Consider the following 16,556-nt stretch of genomic DNA (forward strand, 5'->3'; position numbering starts at 1 on the left):
ACCGCTGCCGCGGCACTCCGGGTGCAGAGCCACAGCATTGTGGCCGGGGAGGGAAGCAGCTCGGGTGGCTGCAAACGGCCGCTGGATCTCAGAGCCTTCTGCCGGCCCGCTCACCTCTGGCAGTGCTCTCCTTCTGAACAGTGAGGGGACCAGCTCAAGAGCAAAGATCATAGAGCGGAGCGGGTCAGCGGGCGATGGATAACAGGACAGCGGGCGGTGGAGCTTACTCCTGTGTCAGCGCGAACAAGGGACCAATTGAGGTTTCTCTCATTGACACATGGAGTAACCGCCACCGCCCGCTGTCCTGTTATCCATCGCGCGCTGAGGCACTCTTCACCTGGTTGCTGGCATGATACCCGACCCCCTCGTTCTCAACGCTCCTGCCCTCCCGCAACTTTACCCCTGGACAGACTACCCACACTCTGTCAAAGGAACTCACCCCCCCCCCCCCCCCAAAGGAACTCTCCCCCCGCCCCCCCCCCCCCCCCCCCCCCCCCCCCCACAGCAGCGCACCTTCACAGTACACAATCCACGCTGCAAAGGCAGAATTTCAGCTGCCTTCAGCTCTGCTTGAAATTCACGGCTTGAAGCAGCGTCCACGGCACGTGGGCTGCACACACTTTCCCGTATTACATGTACTGCGCATGAAAGACATGGAGAATTATGCCTACCTAAGAGATTGACCTCTTAGGTAGACATAATTCTCCCGTGCCTTTGGTCTAAGGATGATTTTGCACCTAAAGTGTAACCTTCTGCACCCTCTACGAAGTTTTCTTTTCCTTTTGTTTATATTCATCCTACTTAAGGGAAAACCTTTAAACCAGGATCTGGTTACTTCTTTCTCAATACTTTGTGTAGATATGCGATTGAAAAGAGTTCATAACAAACAACTCAAAGAGTCAATATGTGATTAATAGGAACTATAGATGCTGGTTTATACCAAAGATGGACACATGTTTCGGGTCAGGGCTATTCCCGGCCTAAAACTTCAACTACCCATTTTCTTCAGAGATGCTGCCTGACCCTCTGAATTACTCCAACATTTTGTGTTTCACTTGTCAAATTGTCCATGTTGCATTGCATAAATATGTTGGATTGTTTATAAAAACCATTAAACATGCAAATCTCTTTCTTTGTTAAATTCACTTTTCAAACCACTGATAGGAATAAACTCCGTAAAACAATGTAAAATTGAGCTTCATTAAAAATAGATGAAATATTGAGAATTACCTTATATCTCGTAAATCTTCCTTAAAAACCTAAATAAATGAAATAAAACTTTGATCAGATTTTATGTTCCTTAAAATAACAATGTTTCAAAGTTATAAACTTATAAGCAATGTTTCAAGGACAATGTTTTGGTGAACTTTTATAACTTTGTCAGCACCAGAAACGTAGAAACACCTATGTACTGCCTCTGTGAGGTCTGCTATATGATTTTAACTGGGTTAGATGCAAAACCAAGTATTACACTGAACCTAGGTACATGTGACAATAAAGTATCATTGAATCATTGTAAATGTTCTACAGGATAAAGGAAATGCTTGAAGAATGCTGGCAAAATCTTTATAATATGCAAATATTCTCATGAAATGGGTGGCAAGGTAGAGCAGAGGTACAGTTGCTGCCTTAAAGTTGGAGGCAAAGCAAAAAGGACAGAAGATGCACTGGACCTCCTGCCAACCTCTTAAGGCAAGGGGTGTGCCTCTTACATCAGGTATTCATCCACCATGGGGCTTGAGGAAAATTCAAGGGGGTTTGGAGATGTATAGAGGATTGCTGTGGAACTGCACAGATACACTCGTAATTGTACAAATACACTCACAATTAGAAAATCCCGAGACTCATAACGACCAGCATTTTTATTACTTGAGATAGACACAAATTGCTGGAGTAACTCAGCAGGTCAGGCTGCACCTCTGAAGAAAAACAATGGTTGACGTTTCGGGTTGGGACCCTTTTTCACATTGGCAGTGGGTGTAGAGCACAGGGCACGGAAGGACAACTGATGTGAGAAGCGATGGATTGACTCTACGGAATGAAAACTGTAGATTACATGTACAGATTGTCCTATCTGCCATGGGTGGCACAGTAGCGCAGATGGTAGAGCTGCTGCCTCAAAGCGCCAGAGAACCAGGTTCGATTCTGACCTCAGGTGCTGCCTGCGTGGTATTTACATGTTTTCCCTGTGACCACGTGGGCTTCCGCAGGGTTCCCGGTTTCCTCACACATCCCAAAGACGTGCAGGTTTGTGAGTTAATTGACCTCCGTAAATATGCTCCTACAGTGTAGAGAGTGGATGCAAAAGTGGAATAACATAGAACAATTGTGAATGGGTGTTCAATGGGCGGCGTGGACTCAGATGGATTGTTTACATGCTATAGCTTTCAATAATTCAATATATTTGATGATTAAACAACCCTGATGACCCTTACTTCATCTGCAATTGAGTGGAATTACTTGCTTCTTTTTTTTAAAAAGCCCATTATTTTCACTTATATTCCGCATATTAGTTGCACTGTGTTCATTTCAAACCCAACAAATTATTTTGCACAACTGGTTCACCTCCAGCCCTGTCCTCTGTAACTCCACTCACCTCTTGCTTAAGGGAAGATGGTGGCAGCCGTAGAGCTTCTTGTAGCAGTGTGTACATGCCAGCTAAGATGTGACTTAACCTCTCCTCTGACAGGCTCTCTGTCTCCGCGATACTCCTTACAGCATCTCTGGAATCTTTTCCTTCGAGTGCGTTTACGACGGCTGCAACAGATAATCATGCTTTTTACAGCACTCTTACATAAGCAAATCACCCATTTCACATCTCTGTTTAGTTATTGATTTAAAAAAATAATTTGAATTTTATGAACTAGCTTCAGGTTCATTGTAGGGATGTGAAATTGGGATAACATAGAACTAGTGTGAACACATGATCAATGGTCGGAATAGACTCGATGGGCCGAAGGGTCTGTTTCCATGCTGTAACTTTCAATCAATTGTCACTTATAGGACACACAGTGCTGGTCTGTAACTCAGCGGGTCAGGCAGCACCTCTGGAGAACATGGATAGGCGACGTTTCGGTTGGAGACCCTTCTTGAGATCCTTAATCACTTTCAGGATGAACCTAATTACCTATCTCAAATCATGTAAAATATCAGGAATTAAACTAGAACATGAACATGCATCCCCTTGCATATAAACGCTCACACTTACTCTTGAGTATTTTTCGGAAGATTTCTCTGTCTAAATCTTTCAGCTGTTTCACCATCAGCTCCACTTCCAGCGGTGTTCTTGCTCCAAGAAAACAACTCCTGTGCGACATTCTGGAATGAACAAAAATAAAGAGCATGTATTGAACAAGATCGCTTTCTATCAATCCATGAGCACAATGTTGGGAAGGGGAATTGCAGCCAGCAATTTAGCCACTCCAAGCTCTGCTACTACTCGATAGCAACATAGATTACCCAAGAAACAAGGAACTGCAGATGCTGGCTAATACACAACAGGTCATAAAGTGCAGGAGTAACTCAGCAAGTTAGGCAACATCTCTGGAGAACATGGATAGGTGACGTTTCGAGTCTGAAGAAGGGTCTGGACCCAAAACGTCACCTATCGATGTTCTCCAAAGATAGACATAAAAAGCTTGAGAAACTCAGGCAGCATCTCTGGAGAAAAAGAATAGGTCATATTTCGGGTCAGAACCCTTCTTCAGGCTCAAAGTGTGGGTGGGGATGCGGATGGGAAATAAACTGTAGGCGATAAAAGAGCACAACGAATCAGAGCCGGTCACAGATGACCTCAGGAAGGGTGGTGGACATAATGGCCCATTGTTGACTGGGGAAAGTGTGTTAACAAGAGGGATACAATGACACAACTAGTAAATGGGGAACCGGTAGGATGACTATTGGGTCTGCAAGTTACTCCACTCCTTAGTTTCCTGCATAAAACTTTATAGATTTTGGAATGATATTTTTGTCTTACAAAATTATTCAAGACGGGAACCTAATACATATTTGGTGTAATGAAGATAATCTGCATCAAAACTCCATTTACTGGAAGGGATGCTTATGTGGATTGTATTACCGCTCATCTTAAACTAATGGAAAACACTATCAATTCGTCGTTTTTTTTGTTATCAACCAATGTAAAAAAAAGTGCTCAAACAGATCATTCTTTTATCGCTCAGATTCAATAAATTCAATAGTTCAGTTGATTGTCACATACTGAGGTACAGTGAAAAGCTTTTGTGTGCTCTCCACTCAGCAGAAAGACTATACATGATTACAATCGGCCATCCACAATTAACAGATACATGATTATGGGAATAATGTGAATAACATTTAGTGCAAGATAAAGTCCAGTTAAGGCCAATCAAAGATAGTCCGAGGGTCTCCAATGAGGTAGATAATAGCTCAGGACTGCTCTCTAATTGTTGGTAGTATGGTTCAGTTGCCTGATAAGAGCTGGGAAGAAACTGTCCCTGAATCTGGAGGTGTACATTTTTACACTTCTATACCGCCTGCCTGATGAGAGAAGGGAGAAGAGGGAGTAACCGGAGTGCGAATCGTTCTTGATTATGCTGGTGGCCTTGCCGAGGCAGCAAGAGGATGGAATCAATGGAGGGGAGGTTGGTTTGTGTGATGGTCTGGGCTGTGTCCACAATTCTCTGCAATTTCTTGCTGTCTTGGATGTTTCTTGCTGTTCCCAAACCATGCTGTGATGCTTCCCGAATACAACCTGTCTTCATTATGTAACCTTCCCAACTTACAAATGGATTCACGCCAATTCACTGCGCTAAAAGCCTGGTTCAACTAATTCCTGTTTGAGTTCAAAGCTATGGTTTTAATAGCAGTTCAATATCCATACAAGTGGAAATGAAGTCTGCATCATTTAGGCTTCATGATCAACACTGTTGTTCATCAGAGGCTGAGGAGACGTCTGATGGAAGTTTATAAAATTAAGAGAGGCATAGATAGGGTCAACAGTGAGAGCTCTTTACCCAAGATGAAAGTATCAAATATTAATGGGAATAGCTATAAGGTTAGAGGGGGCAGTCTAAAGGATTGTGCAGGGCAAGTTTCTTTCTACACAGAGTGGTGGGTGCCTGGTACGCGCTGCTAAAGGTGTTGGTGGAACCTGATACAATAATGGCAGTTAAGAGGTTTTCAGATCGACCCAGGGATATGCAGAGAATTGAGGGATATGGAACATGTGCAAGGTAGAAGTAATGAATTGCATTGGCATTACGTTCAACACAGACATGGTGAGCCAAAGGGCCTGTTCCTGTGCTGTAGCAATCTATGTTTTATTTAATTAGCAAAATCTCACATCTTCTGTTTATCCACCTCTGGCCTTTGTCCACCATTGACCAAAACCCCTCACTCCCCCACCGGTATCAACCTATTATCCAACACCCTCTGTCCTGCCCTGTGTATCTTCCAGGTTTCCTTCCTCACCCCCTCAATTAGTCTGAAAGTTCTGACCTAAAACATCACCTATCCATGTTCCAGAGAAGCTGCCTGACCCACTGCGTTACTCCAGGACTTTGGGCCTTGATTTGTAAACAATAGACAATAGGTGCAGTAGGCCATTCGCCCTTTAAGAGCTCTACCTAACTCTCTCTTTTAAAAAAATATGTTTTATTATTATTTTAATTTTAAAAATTTTTTTTTTAGTACAGTAAATTACAATAATACACATCCGATATATCTTATTACATTTGTTGTACCACTTCGTTTTTCGAGCTTTAAAAAAGATAGAAATAAAAGAAGTAAGGAAAGTGAGCAAGAATCGTGAAGGTGCAGGAAAGTGTTGGGAAAAGAAAGCCCCTTAGGGAAGAAGTTAGAGAAGGAAGTAAAGAAAGGAAATAAGACCCTAGAAAGAAAAGAAAAAAAAGGAAAAACAATCGCTCTATTGTAACACAAAACTCGCAAAAAAAGGTTATACCAACCGTGTTTTTAAAAAATATATATTTTATACCCCGTTACCAGATTCTGGTACCATTTATATTTTAAATTACTATTGCACCTTATGCTTGTAATAGTTCCATAAATGCAGACCATGTCTTTTGGAAGTGGTCTGCTTTGCCTGCTAGGAGGAGTCTCATCTCTTCCAAGTGTAGTGTTTCGAACATGTTTTAAATCCACATTTTTATTTTTGGTATTGGAGCATTTTTCCAAAATTTGAGTATAAGCTTTTTTCCCATTATTAGCCCGTAATTAAGTAAGTTCTTTTGAAACATGTTTAATTCGGGGTTACCTTCCGATATTCCAAAAATGATCCATTCTGCTTTTGGTACAAGTTTTATTTTAAATAATTTTGTGAAGATTTCAAATATTTTGTTCCAGAATTTTTGGATTTTTATACAAAAAACAAAAGAGTGCGCTATGGTAGCTTCTTGAGACTGACACTTATCACAAATGGGTGAGACATTGGGGAAAAGTTTATTTATTTTAGTTTTTGAATAATATAGTCTATGTAATGTTTTATATTGAATTAGAGTATGTCGTACGTTGATCGAGCATTTATGCACATATAGTAAGTGTATATCCCAGCTCTCTTTTGAAATTTTTATAGCTAGTTCTTGTTCCCAGTCTCTTCTAATACCATCGGTTGTAGGTATTTCTATATTTAAAATAATGTTGTATAAGTATGATATTAGATTTGCTGATTCAGCCTTTGTCTTCATGGCTTCATCCAATAAGTCTGGGGACATGTTATGATAGTCTTTTGTGTATTTTTTCAGATAGTCACGGATTTGAAGATATTTAAAATATTGATTATTTTTCAAATTATATTTCAGTTGTAATTGTTGAAATGATAATAATTTTCCTAATTCATACGTCTCCGAGCATTTTGATTCCCATTCTTTCCCATTGTGTAAATGATTTATCTATAATTGAAGGTTTAAACGACGGGTTATTGACTATTGGCATTAAAAGAGATAGATTTCTTAATTTTAGATTCTGTTTTATTTGTTTCCAAGTTCTAATTGTGCTATGTATCATTGGATTTTTATTATAATTTTTGTTATTCAGATTCATTGGTGAGAGGAGAGTCGCTCCTGTATTACACGGAGAGCAGTCCTCTCTCTCCATTACAATCCAGTCCACCTGCTGGGCAGAGTTGTCCAGCAGGTGAATCATATTTTTAATATTTACTGCCCAATTATAGTGCATAAAGTTAGGGAGCGCTAGACCACCCATCTCTTTTGGTTTACTAAGGTGTGCTCTTTGTATTCTGTGGGATTTATAATCCCATATAAAATTTGTAATGTCTGAGTCTAGTTTTTTGAAAAACTTTTTTGGAAGATATATTGGAATTGATTGAAATAAATATAGGATTTGTGGTAAAAAGATCATTTTTATAGCATTTATTCAACCTATTAAAGATATCAGGAGCGTTTTACAGAATTTGATTAGATTATTTAGTTTCTTAAGTAAGGGGCTATAATTGGCGTTAAACATAGCGTGATAGTTTCTAGTGATTTCAATTCCTAAATATTTAAATTTTTCTGTGGCTATTTTAAAGGGGAATTTCAAGAGATGTGTTTAGTCTTTCGGTTTTATCGACATAATTTCATCGACATGAAAAAGATTCAAAGTCCGTTTGATTTCCAGTATACTATTCTGTATCCTAAGAGAAAGATCCAAAGTCCGTAAATACAATTACAATTTAATATCGCTGAAAAATTTGGTATACTGACCAGGGGTTTTGAATATTTCGTATTATAAAACCGTAAATATCCGGGTGTGTTCTAATTTTCCCAGCTAAAGGTTCAATTACCAGAGCGAATAACAGCGGTGATAATGAACATCCTTGTCTATTGCCCCTTGTTAAACTCGCAATAAAGTAGAGGAAGAGATTATCAATTATTTCTTTGGATGCAGAGAGCATTTGATCAGGTAGAGTTAATATAAAGTACTACAAAAATTTAATAGGGAGAGAGAATTTTAACATGGGTAAATATATTATATGATAAACCGATGGAAGAATTTTAAAGATAACATGTTATCTCAAAAAATTTCAAGCAGGGAAGCACTATCACCCCTGCTATTTGGAATTTCGTAGATAACCTAAAAGATACTATTATTATTAGTTAATATTCTAGCCGTGGGTGGCAAGAATTTTTGTTATATAATAATAATTTATCCATGCGATGAAGTTCTCTCACTTTTGAAATAAAATCTTTTGCAATACTTTAATCATTTAATCCCATTCTACTTGATCAAACGAATTTTTTTTCTGCGTCCAATGAAATGATAGATAACTCTTGTTCTTTTGAGGTATTTTGCTAATTTCATACCTTTATTAAATAAACTTGAGAGTGCATTATGTTAAGCAGAGAGGTCTCAGGATAAAAATTATTAAATGAATGTACAATAAGAATTCTATCTTTAAAATTAAGAAATCTAGGTATAAATCCCGTTTGATATTCCTCATTTATATTAATTTACTAACATATTGACAGTCTTCTAGCTAGTGTTTTCGCTAATATTTTTTGATCCGTATTTAACAAAGCAACAGCTCTATATGAGCCTGGTTCTTCTATATCTCTTATTTTTTTAAGAATTATTAAATGTGATCGTTGATTCTGCTAGTGTTTAAGGTAAGATTTGTTCTTTAAAAGCGTATGTATACATTTTCTGTAGACGTGGTGTAACTATGTCGTGGAAGAGGGGAATAAATTGAAAAACATTTTATAAAATTAGCAAAAAAAATTACTGAATCCGTCTAGTCCTGGTGATTCCTTTTTCCATTTCTTAAGTGTTTTTTTGTTTATTGTGTCTTCTATTTCCTTAGCTGTCATTTGTGCTCCCAGTTCCTCTTGTTTCCTTCAGTTCTAGTTTTGGAAGGTTACAATTGTCAAAAAAAAAAATTCTGAAACTTTATTATTGTCTATTAGCGTTTTCGATGTGTATAAATTCTTGTAAAAATTGAGCAAATGAACATTTTATTGATATTTCATTAGGTAGTGTATAATAATTCATGCCCTCTATGCTACTTTAATCATTTAATCCCATTTACTTGATCAAATGCTTTTTCTGCGTCAATTCGTCTCAGTTATTAAATGAATCTCTTAGGGTTTGATCCTCATTTACAGCGTTTAATTTACTAACATACTATTGACAGTCTTCTAGCTAGTGTTTTCGCTAATATTTTTTGATCCGTATTTAACAAAGCAATAGCTCTATATCTTTATTTTTTTAAGTATTAATGTGATCGTTGATTCTGCTAGTGTTTCAGGTTTTATCATTTTCTGTAGACGTGGTGTAACTATGTCGTAAAAAATTAATAAAATTCATTCTTTACCTAGTCCTGGTGTTTTTCCCGTTTTTTCAGTGTGGCGTGCCAAAAGTTTATAGGGGGTTTATCCCCAAATTCGAAATGTTCTTGTTTTGTAATTTGGAATAATCTTATAACCTTCTTCTTCTTCTTCTTTGATTTCGCTTAAATTTCAGTATTACAATTTTATTATGTTTATCCATAGTTGGATCTTTAGCATTATCTATATCTAGTTGTCTGATTTGTTCATCTAATTGTTTTTGTTCATTCTTATTCTTTTTGTTTTGAAAAGCTTGATACGAGATAATGACTCCTCTAATAAATGCTTTGAAGGATTCCCATAATAAAGTGGGCGATATATCTGGTGTATCGTTTGTCTCAAAAAATAGGTCCATCTGTTTTTTTTAGATATATACTCCCTTGTGGGTCTTTCAAAATTTGCGAGTTAAGCCTCCAGAACGATTTGTTCGTAGACATTCCTTCTAATTTTAGAACGAAAGTTAGCAGGGAGTGATCTGAAATCGTATTGGTGTGATATTTATGGTTTAGTATAAGGGATTAGTTTTGTATCCACTAGGTAGTAGTCTATACGTGAGTATGTTTTGTGTACCATTGAATAAAACGGGTATTCCCTTCCAGTCGGATTCGCAATCCTCCGGACGTCTGCTATATTTGTATTTTTTTATATATGTATTTAAGAGTTCACTAGTTTTAGATTTCATATTACCTCTTTGTTTTTGCATCGATTTATCTAAGTACGGATCTAAAACACAGTTGAAGTCTCCTCCAATTATAACATTTTAGTAGTTAAATTTTGGGATTGTATTCAGGATTTTATTAAAAAATTGAGGATTATCAAAATTGGGCGCATATATGTTTACCAAGGTGATTGGCGTAGCATGGATCTCTCCTGTAACTATAAGATATCTCCCTTCCTTATCTGATATAATGTTCTTAGATTTGAATGGTATTCCTTTGCGAATAATGATTGCGGTGCCTCTGGATTTCGAAGTATATGAGGAGTGAAATGTTTGGCCTATCCAATTCGCCCTCAATCTCATCTGATCTTGATGTTTAAGGTGCGTTTCTTGTAGAAAAGTAATGTCGGTGTTATATGATTTCAACTGAGCTAGTATTTTGCCCCTTTTAATTGGTTCATTAATACCCCTTATATTCCAGCTACACAGTGATTCCTCCCATTTTCTTTTGTTTATCATCTTGCATTTTCTCTGATTTTAATACCCTTATTTATTACGGTGCATCCATACCTCAGGACCCTGGATATTTGGGGGGCGTTTATATTACTAACTTCCTTGGTAGATCCCTTTTGCGATTTTCCTTGGAAAAAAAAACACATAGTAGTGACATATTGTGATTAAAAAAAAAATTGAACAAGTAAAATTACAGTGTCTGAAGTATTCGACACTGTAGTGCATGTCCCACGCGTTTGTGGGATTCGACATCTATTCGACTTCCGAAGTTGATGTTGTACAATCAGCTCCGCTCCTTTTATTACTCTAAACCTAGGAGGGCGGTACCATTTCAAAATCAATTATATTTCACCCAATTACACTATATATATATATATATATATATTTCATTCAGATATCAGATCTGTGTTCAGCTACTGTGAAATGTATTTATCTAACACTTTCATCTACTAATTATTTATAATTAATTATACTTTTGATAATAGTAAGCTGTTAGCTGTAAGGGTTAACCAGAAACAGGCTCCTAAAATTATGCCAGGTGCCTGGGTCTCCTCCCTTCCCCACACAAACTACATAACACTTAAACATTCAGTATTATCTACTTTAATTCTAAAATTTGTTATCTCTATATACGCGCTAGTCAGTCTTTTTAGCACATTAATACATTTTGCCCATTATATAGTTCAGGTTAGTTTCCATTCATATTTCTATATTAGTATTGTTAATTATTGTTAATTCTCTATATTTTGTAAAGCTGTTTTAAGATCTTAAACTGCCATTTGTCCTTGTGATGTTTTCCACATTCGGCTCTGCTGTTCGTCTCTGCGTTGCTTATCAGTCTTTCCTTCATTTTGAACAAAGAATGTCCTTGAGTTGAATTCCAAAGCGTCCAAAGGAGATAAGGTGTCTAGACCGGCGCACGTGGAAATGCTCTTCCATTTTAAACTTTTAGAGAATATTGTTTAACCATATAACCATATAACAATTACAGCACGGAAACAGGCCATCTTGACCCTTCTAGTCCGTGCCGAACACATATTCTCCCCATGTCCCATACACCTGCGTTCAGACCATAACCATCCAAACCTTTCCCGTCCATATAACTATCCAATTTATTTTTAAATGATAAAAACGAACCTGCCTCCACCACCTTCACTGGAAGCTCATTCCACACAGCCACCACTCTCTGAGTAAAGAAGTTCCCCCTCATGTTACCCCTAAACTTCTGTCCCTTAATTCTCAAAAGTCATGTCCCCTTGTTTGAATCTTCCCTACTCTCAGTGGGAAAAGCTTATCCACGTCAACTCTGTCTATCCCTCTCATCATTTTATAGACCTCTATCAAGTCCCCCCTTAACCTTCTGCGCTCCAAAGAATAAAGCCCTAACTTGTTCAACCTTTCTCTGTAACTTAGTTGCTGAAACCCAGGCAACATTCTAGTAAATCTCCTCTGTACTCTCTCTATTTTGTTGACATCCTTCCTATAATTAGGCGACCAAAATTGTACACCATACTCCAAATTGGCCTCACCAATGCCTTGTACAATTTTAACATTACATCCCAACTTCTATACTCAATGCTCTGATTTATAAAGGCCAGCACACCAAAAGCTTTCTTTACCACCCTATCTACATGAGATTCCACTTTCAGGGAACTGTGCACAGTTATTCCCAGATCACTCTGTTCACCTGCATTCTTCAATTCCCTACCATTTACCATGTACGTCCTATTTTGATTTGTCCTGCCAAGATGTAGCACCTCACACTTATCAGCATTAAACTCCATCTGCCATCTTTCAGCCCACTCTTCCAACTGGCATAAATCTCTCTGTAGACTTTGAAAATCTACTTCATTATCCACAACCCCACCTATCTTAGTATCATCTGCATACTTACTAATCCAATTTACCACACCATCATCCAGATCATTGATGTACATGACAAACAACAGTGGACCCAACACAGATCCCTGTGGCACCCCACTAGTCACTGGCCTCCAACCCGACAAACAACCATCCACCATTACTCTCTGGCATCTCCCATTCAGCCACTGTTGAATCCATCTTGCTACTCCTCCATTAATCCCCAACCATTGAACCTTCTTAACCAACCTTCCGTGAGTAACCTTGTCAAATGCCTTACTGAAGTCCATGTATACAACATCCACTGCTTTACCCTCATCAATTTCCCGAGTAACCTCTTCAAAAAATTCAAGAAGATTAGTCAAACATGACCTTCCAGGCACAAATCCATGTTGACTGTTCCTAATCAGACCCTGTTTATCCAGATGCTTATATATATTATCTCTAAGTATCCTTTCCATTAATTTGCCCACCACTGACGTCAAACTAACAGTTCTATAATTGCTAGGTTTACTCTTAGACCCCTTTTTAAACAATGGAACAACATGCGCAGTACGCCAATCCTCCGGCACTATTCCCGTTTCTAATGACATTTGAAATATTTCTGTCATTTCTGTTTCTTCCCTTATCTTCAGGTGTTCTCTGTGAAGTAATAAAAGGAAAGAAATTGTCCATATCGGCCCGCTGCCTTGATTAATCTTCTGTTTCTGCCACAATCTCTTGGGCATATTTATAAGATGCGTCCGAATTAGTGAAAGTTTTCTCTTTTCCCTTGAAAGTAATGCGCATCCTGGCCGGATAAAAAACGGCACATCTGACATCTTTAACTCCATGGAGAATCTGTATTGTCTGTGCGAACTTTCTTCTCTTTTGCACAATCTCATAGGGATAATCCCGGAGGAGTTTGATAGTGTCGTTTCCAAAGTCATCTTCACTCCATATTTTATTTTTTTCATCAGCTCTTCCAATGCTGAAATGTCCCGGTTTGACTATGATCTGTCGTGGGTAGGCTGGATCTGCTTGTGATCTTGGCTTAAATCTAGGTATTCGATGTGCCACTTCAATTTCCGGTTCCACAGGTAAATTGAGTACCTTTTTGATTAAGTTGGCAGTGAACTCACGGGCGTTATTTCCCTCTGCTCCTTCAGTTACTCCCAGTAGTCATAAATGTTGGCGCCTTGAGCGAGCTTCGAGATCAAGACATTTATCTGAGACTTTCGCCAGTTGACTCTTGAGGCTGTCTAATTCTAGCTTCATTCCCTGCATATCTTCAGCCATTTGATCAACAACTGTTTCCATGTCTTTCATTGCAGTTACTTGTGAAGAAACAATTACATGCACAGCCTCAAACTTCTTCTTAGATTCTTCTACCCCTTTATTAATTCTCCCCATTAGCTCTTCATGCACATCCTCAATTTGTTTTTGTATAATGCCAATGCAGTCAATAACTTTTTGATTACCAGCATTAATGTTCGACATATTTTCCATCAATTTAACATTAATATTTTCCATCATTTTTGAGTTTCCAGCCTCAATGTCCTTTCTCAGTTCTCTTACCGAGTTCTTTATCTCCTCCATTTCATTTTTCTCCTTAGTAGCCATCTCAGTCTTGGCCCTTGTAGCCATTCCAGAATCCACTTCAGAGGTCTGTTCTTCAGTTTTCTGTGTTTTCAGCAGTTTTGAGGCTGTTCTCTGAGGGCTCTGAGCTGAAGACGTTTTTTTCATTTAAAATCCTTTATCCTCCGTTTTAAATCGCAGCACTTACTGATGACGTCATCAGCGCTACATCCCGGGGCTCCGGTGAGTTTTTGAATCGGTCCCGACCTCCAGACCCGATTTTAACGCGGAAAATCGCGATTTTACAGGATCGGAGCTAAAAGTTGCTACTGTTAGTCCAGCATGGCGCCACCTAACTCTCTCTTAAAAGCATCCAGAGAATTGGCCTCCATTGCCTTCTGAGGCAGAGAATTCCACAGATTCACAACCCTCTGAGTGTAAAGGTTTTCCCTAATCTCCATTCTAAATGGCTTACCCCTTATTCTTAAACTATGGCCCCTGGTTCTGGACTCCCCCGATATCAAGACAGTGAAGACAGATCCAGCATCTGCAGATTCTATTATCCAAATATATTGCTACTGTTTGGCATGTGAGAGCAGCAGTTACCCGAAAATAACAAGATTTTTACATCATGACACTGTCCAGAAAACATCAATATGTATGAGGCTTGTGATCAATTAAAAAACTATAGCACAGATACGATAAAGGCTAGATAAACTTAACCAACAGTGATGGTTGTATTGAAGGGCAGCACAGGTTCTTGAGAGGCAACTTGGAACATAGAACTGGTACAGCAGAGGAACAGACCCTTCAGCCCACAATGTCTGTGTCGACACATCAGGTTGAACTATTCTCCTCCGCCTGCAAGTGATCCATAACCCTACATTGCCTGCATATATGTGCTTATCTAAAAACCTCTTAAGCCACTATCACAACTGCCTCCAACACCACCCCTGGCAGCAGTTTCAAGCACCCATCATCTATCTATCTTTATATCTATCTATATTACTAAAACTCTGTTCTTGACCGGTTTTGGCGATCTGTGCTGCAATTTCCGAGGGAACGCCGCCACCTACGGCCATCATTTTTGGCCACCTTGCTCAGAGCCCCCCTCCGCCGTATGTGTACTGATTTTTCCCGTCGATGAAATATGACAGAGATGTTAATGATTTTACAAAATTCCCCATTCTCTCTGTTGCCCCTGCTGGCGGCAGGGGGGAGGGACTATAAAACCAGGAAGTGGTGTGCCTCAATCAGTGTCTGCAAGCTGGATGAAGGCAGAGGGTCACGTTTCTCTGAGCTGTGAATAACACTGAACACATGTCTACTCAAATGTAACTGTCCTTAGTGGTTCTAAAAGCTTGCAGAATGTGTCTATTGGTTCAAAAATGTTTGCAAAAAATGTTTATTGGTTCTAAAATATTTGCAAAAGGTGTCTCTTTTGGTTCTACAATGCTTGCAGAATGTGTCTTTTTTGGTTCTAAAATGATTTTTAGGTTCTCCCCCCTTTTCTCCTCTCCCTCTCTCTACCCTCTTTTTCTCCCCCCCCCCCTCTCTCCCTCTCTGTCTCTACCCCCTCTCTCCCTCTCCCCCCCTCTCCTTCCCCTCTCTCCTTCCCCCTCCCTCTCTCCTCCCTCTCCCCCCCCCCCTCCCCCTCCCCCCCCCCTCTCCTCTCTCCCCCCCTCTCTCCTCCCCTCCTCTCAGCTGCTGAAGCCTCAGTGAAAACAGTCCTAGTTTGTCCAAATTTTCCTTGCAGCCAATATCCTTTAATCCAGGCATCATTTTGGTAAAATGTGGAAACAAAGAACTGCAGGAGCTGATTTATACCAAAGATGGACACAAAGTGCTAGAGTAACTTAGAAGGTCAGACAGGATCTCTGGAGAAAAAATGATGGGTGACATTTTGGGTTTAGAACCTTAGGTTTCTGTCTGAAGAAGAGTCCCGACCCAAAACATCACCAATCTGTTTTGTCCAGAGATGCTGCCTGACAGGCTAAGTTACTCCAGCATTTTGTGTCCATCTTTAGTATTCTGGTAACCCATCTCCAAAGCCTCCACATCTCTCTTATAGCTAGAACTACAGCTATACTCCAGTCAATAAGATCAGGGCCTATATACCCCCAACCCTCAACTCCTCCCCTGTGCCAAGTCTCCACAGCTTTCACTTTGGATAGTATATTTGGGAAGGTGACCAACAGTTTGTCCCATGGGCCACTCAGAGCAGGACACGCCCTTCGGCCCATTGAATCCGTCCTAGGGATAAAATAGCAGCGATGCGGCGCAGTCGTTGCCTGGGACAACCCCGAGGGGTTGAGAGGGCAGGAAGCTTCCCTGGGGCAGTGGCCCTGCTGGGGGTATCGAGGGGTCAGGACGCGGCCATTCCGTGCACAGCAAGATCCCAGGGCCCAGAAAAGAGCGGGGTCACCGGGCACTGACACATGGGGGGGACTGGCATTCCCCCGCTCCAGCCCTCCGGCAACCGGGCTGCAAAGCACGCAGCTTAACGAAGAATCGCCGCTCACCTGCGCTGCGTTTCTCGGCGATCCCCCTCGCAACCGCATCCCACTTCCGCCCCGCACACCCACCCACTTCCGCCCCGCACACCCAGTCCCACTTCCGCCCCGCACACCCAGACCCACTTCCGCCCC

At 39.9% G+C, this 16,556-nt stretch overlaps 1 protein-coding gene across 2 annotated transcripts in view; it reads right to left on the minus strand.

Moving 5' to 3' along the window:
* The window catches only part of commd5 (COMM domain containing 5), a 62,388-nt gene extending 45,893 nt beyond the window's left edge, over positions 1-16,495 (minus strand). The window contains exons 1-4 of one of the 2 annotated variants that reach the window (XM_055644007.1): positions 16,431-16,495; positions 3,209-3,318; positions 2,597-2,757; positions 1,231-1,259 (exon numbers count right to left, since the gene is read on the minus strand). In XM_055644007.1, coding sequence (XP_055499982.1) covers positions 1,231-1,259; positions 2,597-2,757; positions 3,209-3,317 — 299 coding nt within the window. In that variant the 5' untranslated portion in view covers position 3,318; positions 16,431-16,495. Of the gene's footprint in view, positions 1-1,230; positions 1,260-2,596; positions 2,758-3,208; positions 3,319-10,548; positions 10,619-16,430 lie in introns of those variants that run through there. The other variant, XM_055644009.1, reaches the window with a different exon arrangement.
* Between the last annotated feature and the right edge of the window lie 61 nt (positions 16,496-16,556).

Source organism: Leucoraja erinacea, chromosome 12 (assembly GCF_028641065.1).
Source record: "Leucoraja erinacea ecotype New England chromosome 12, Leri_hhj_1, whole genome shotgun sequence".
Lineage (NCBI taxonomy): Eukaryota > Metazoa > Chordata > Chondrichthyes > Rajiformes > Rajidae > Leucoraja > Leucoraja erinaceus.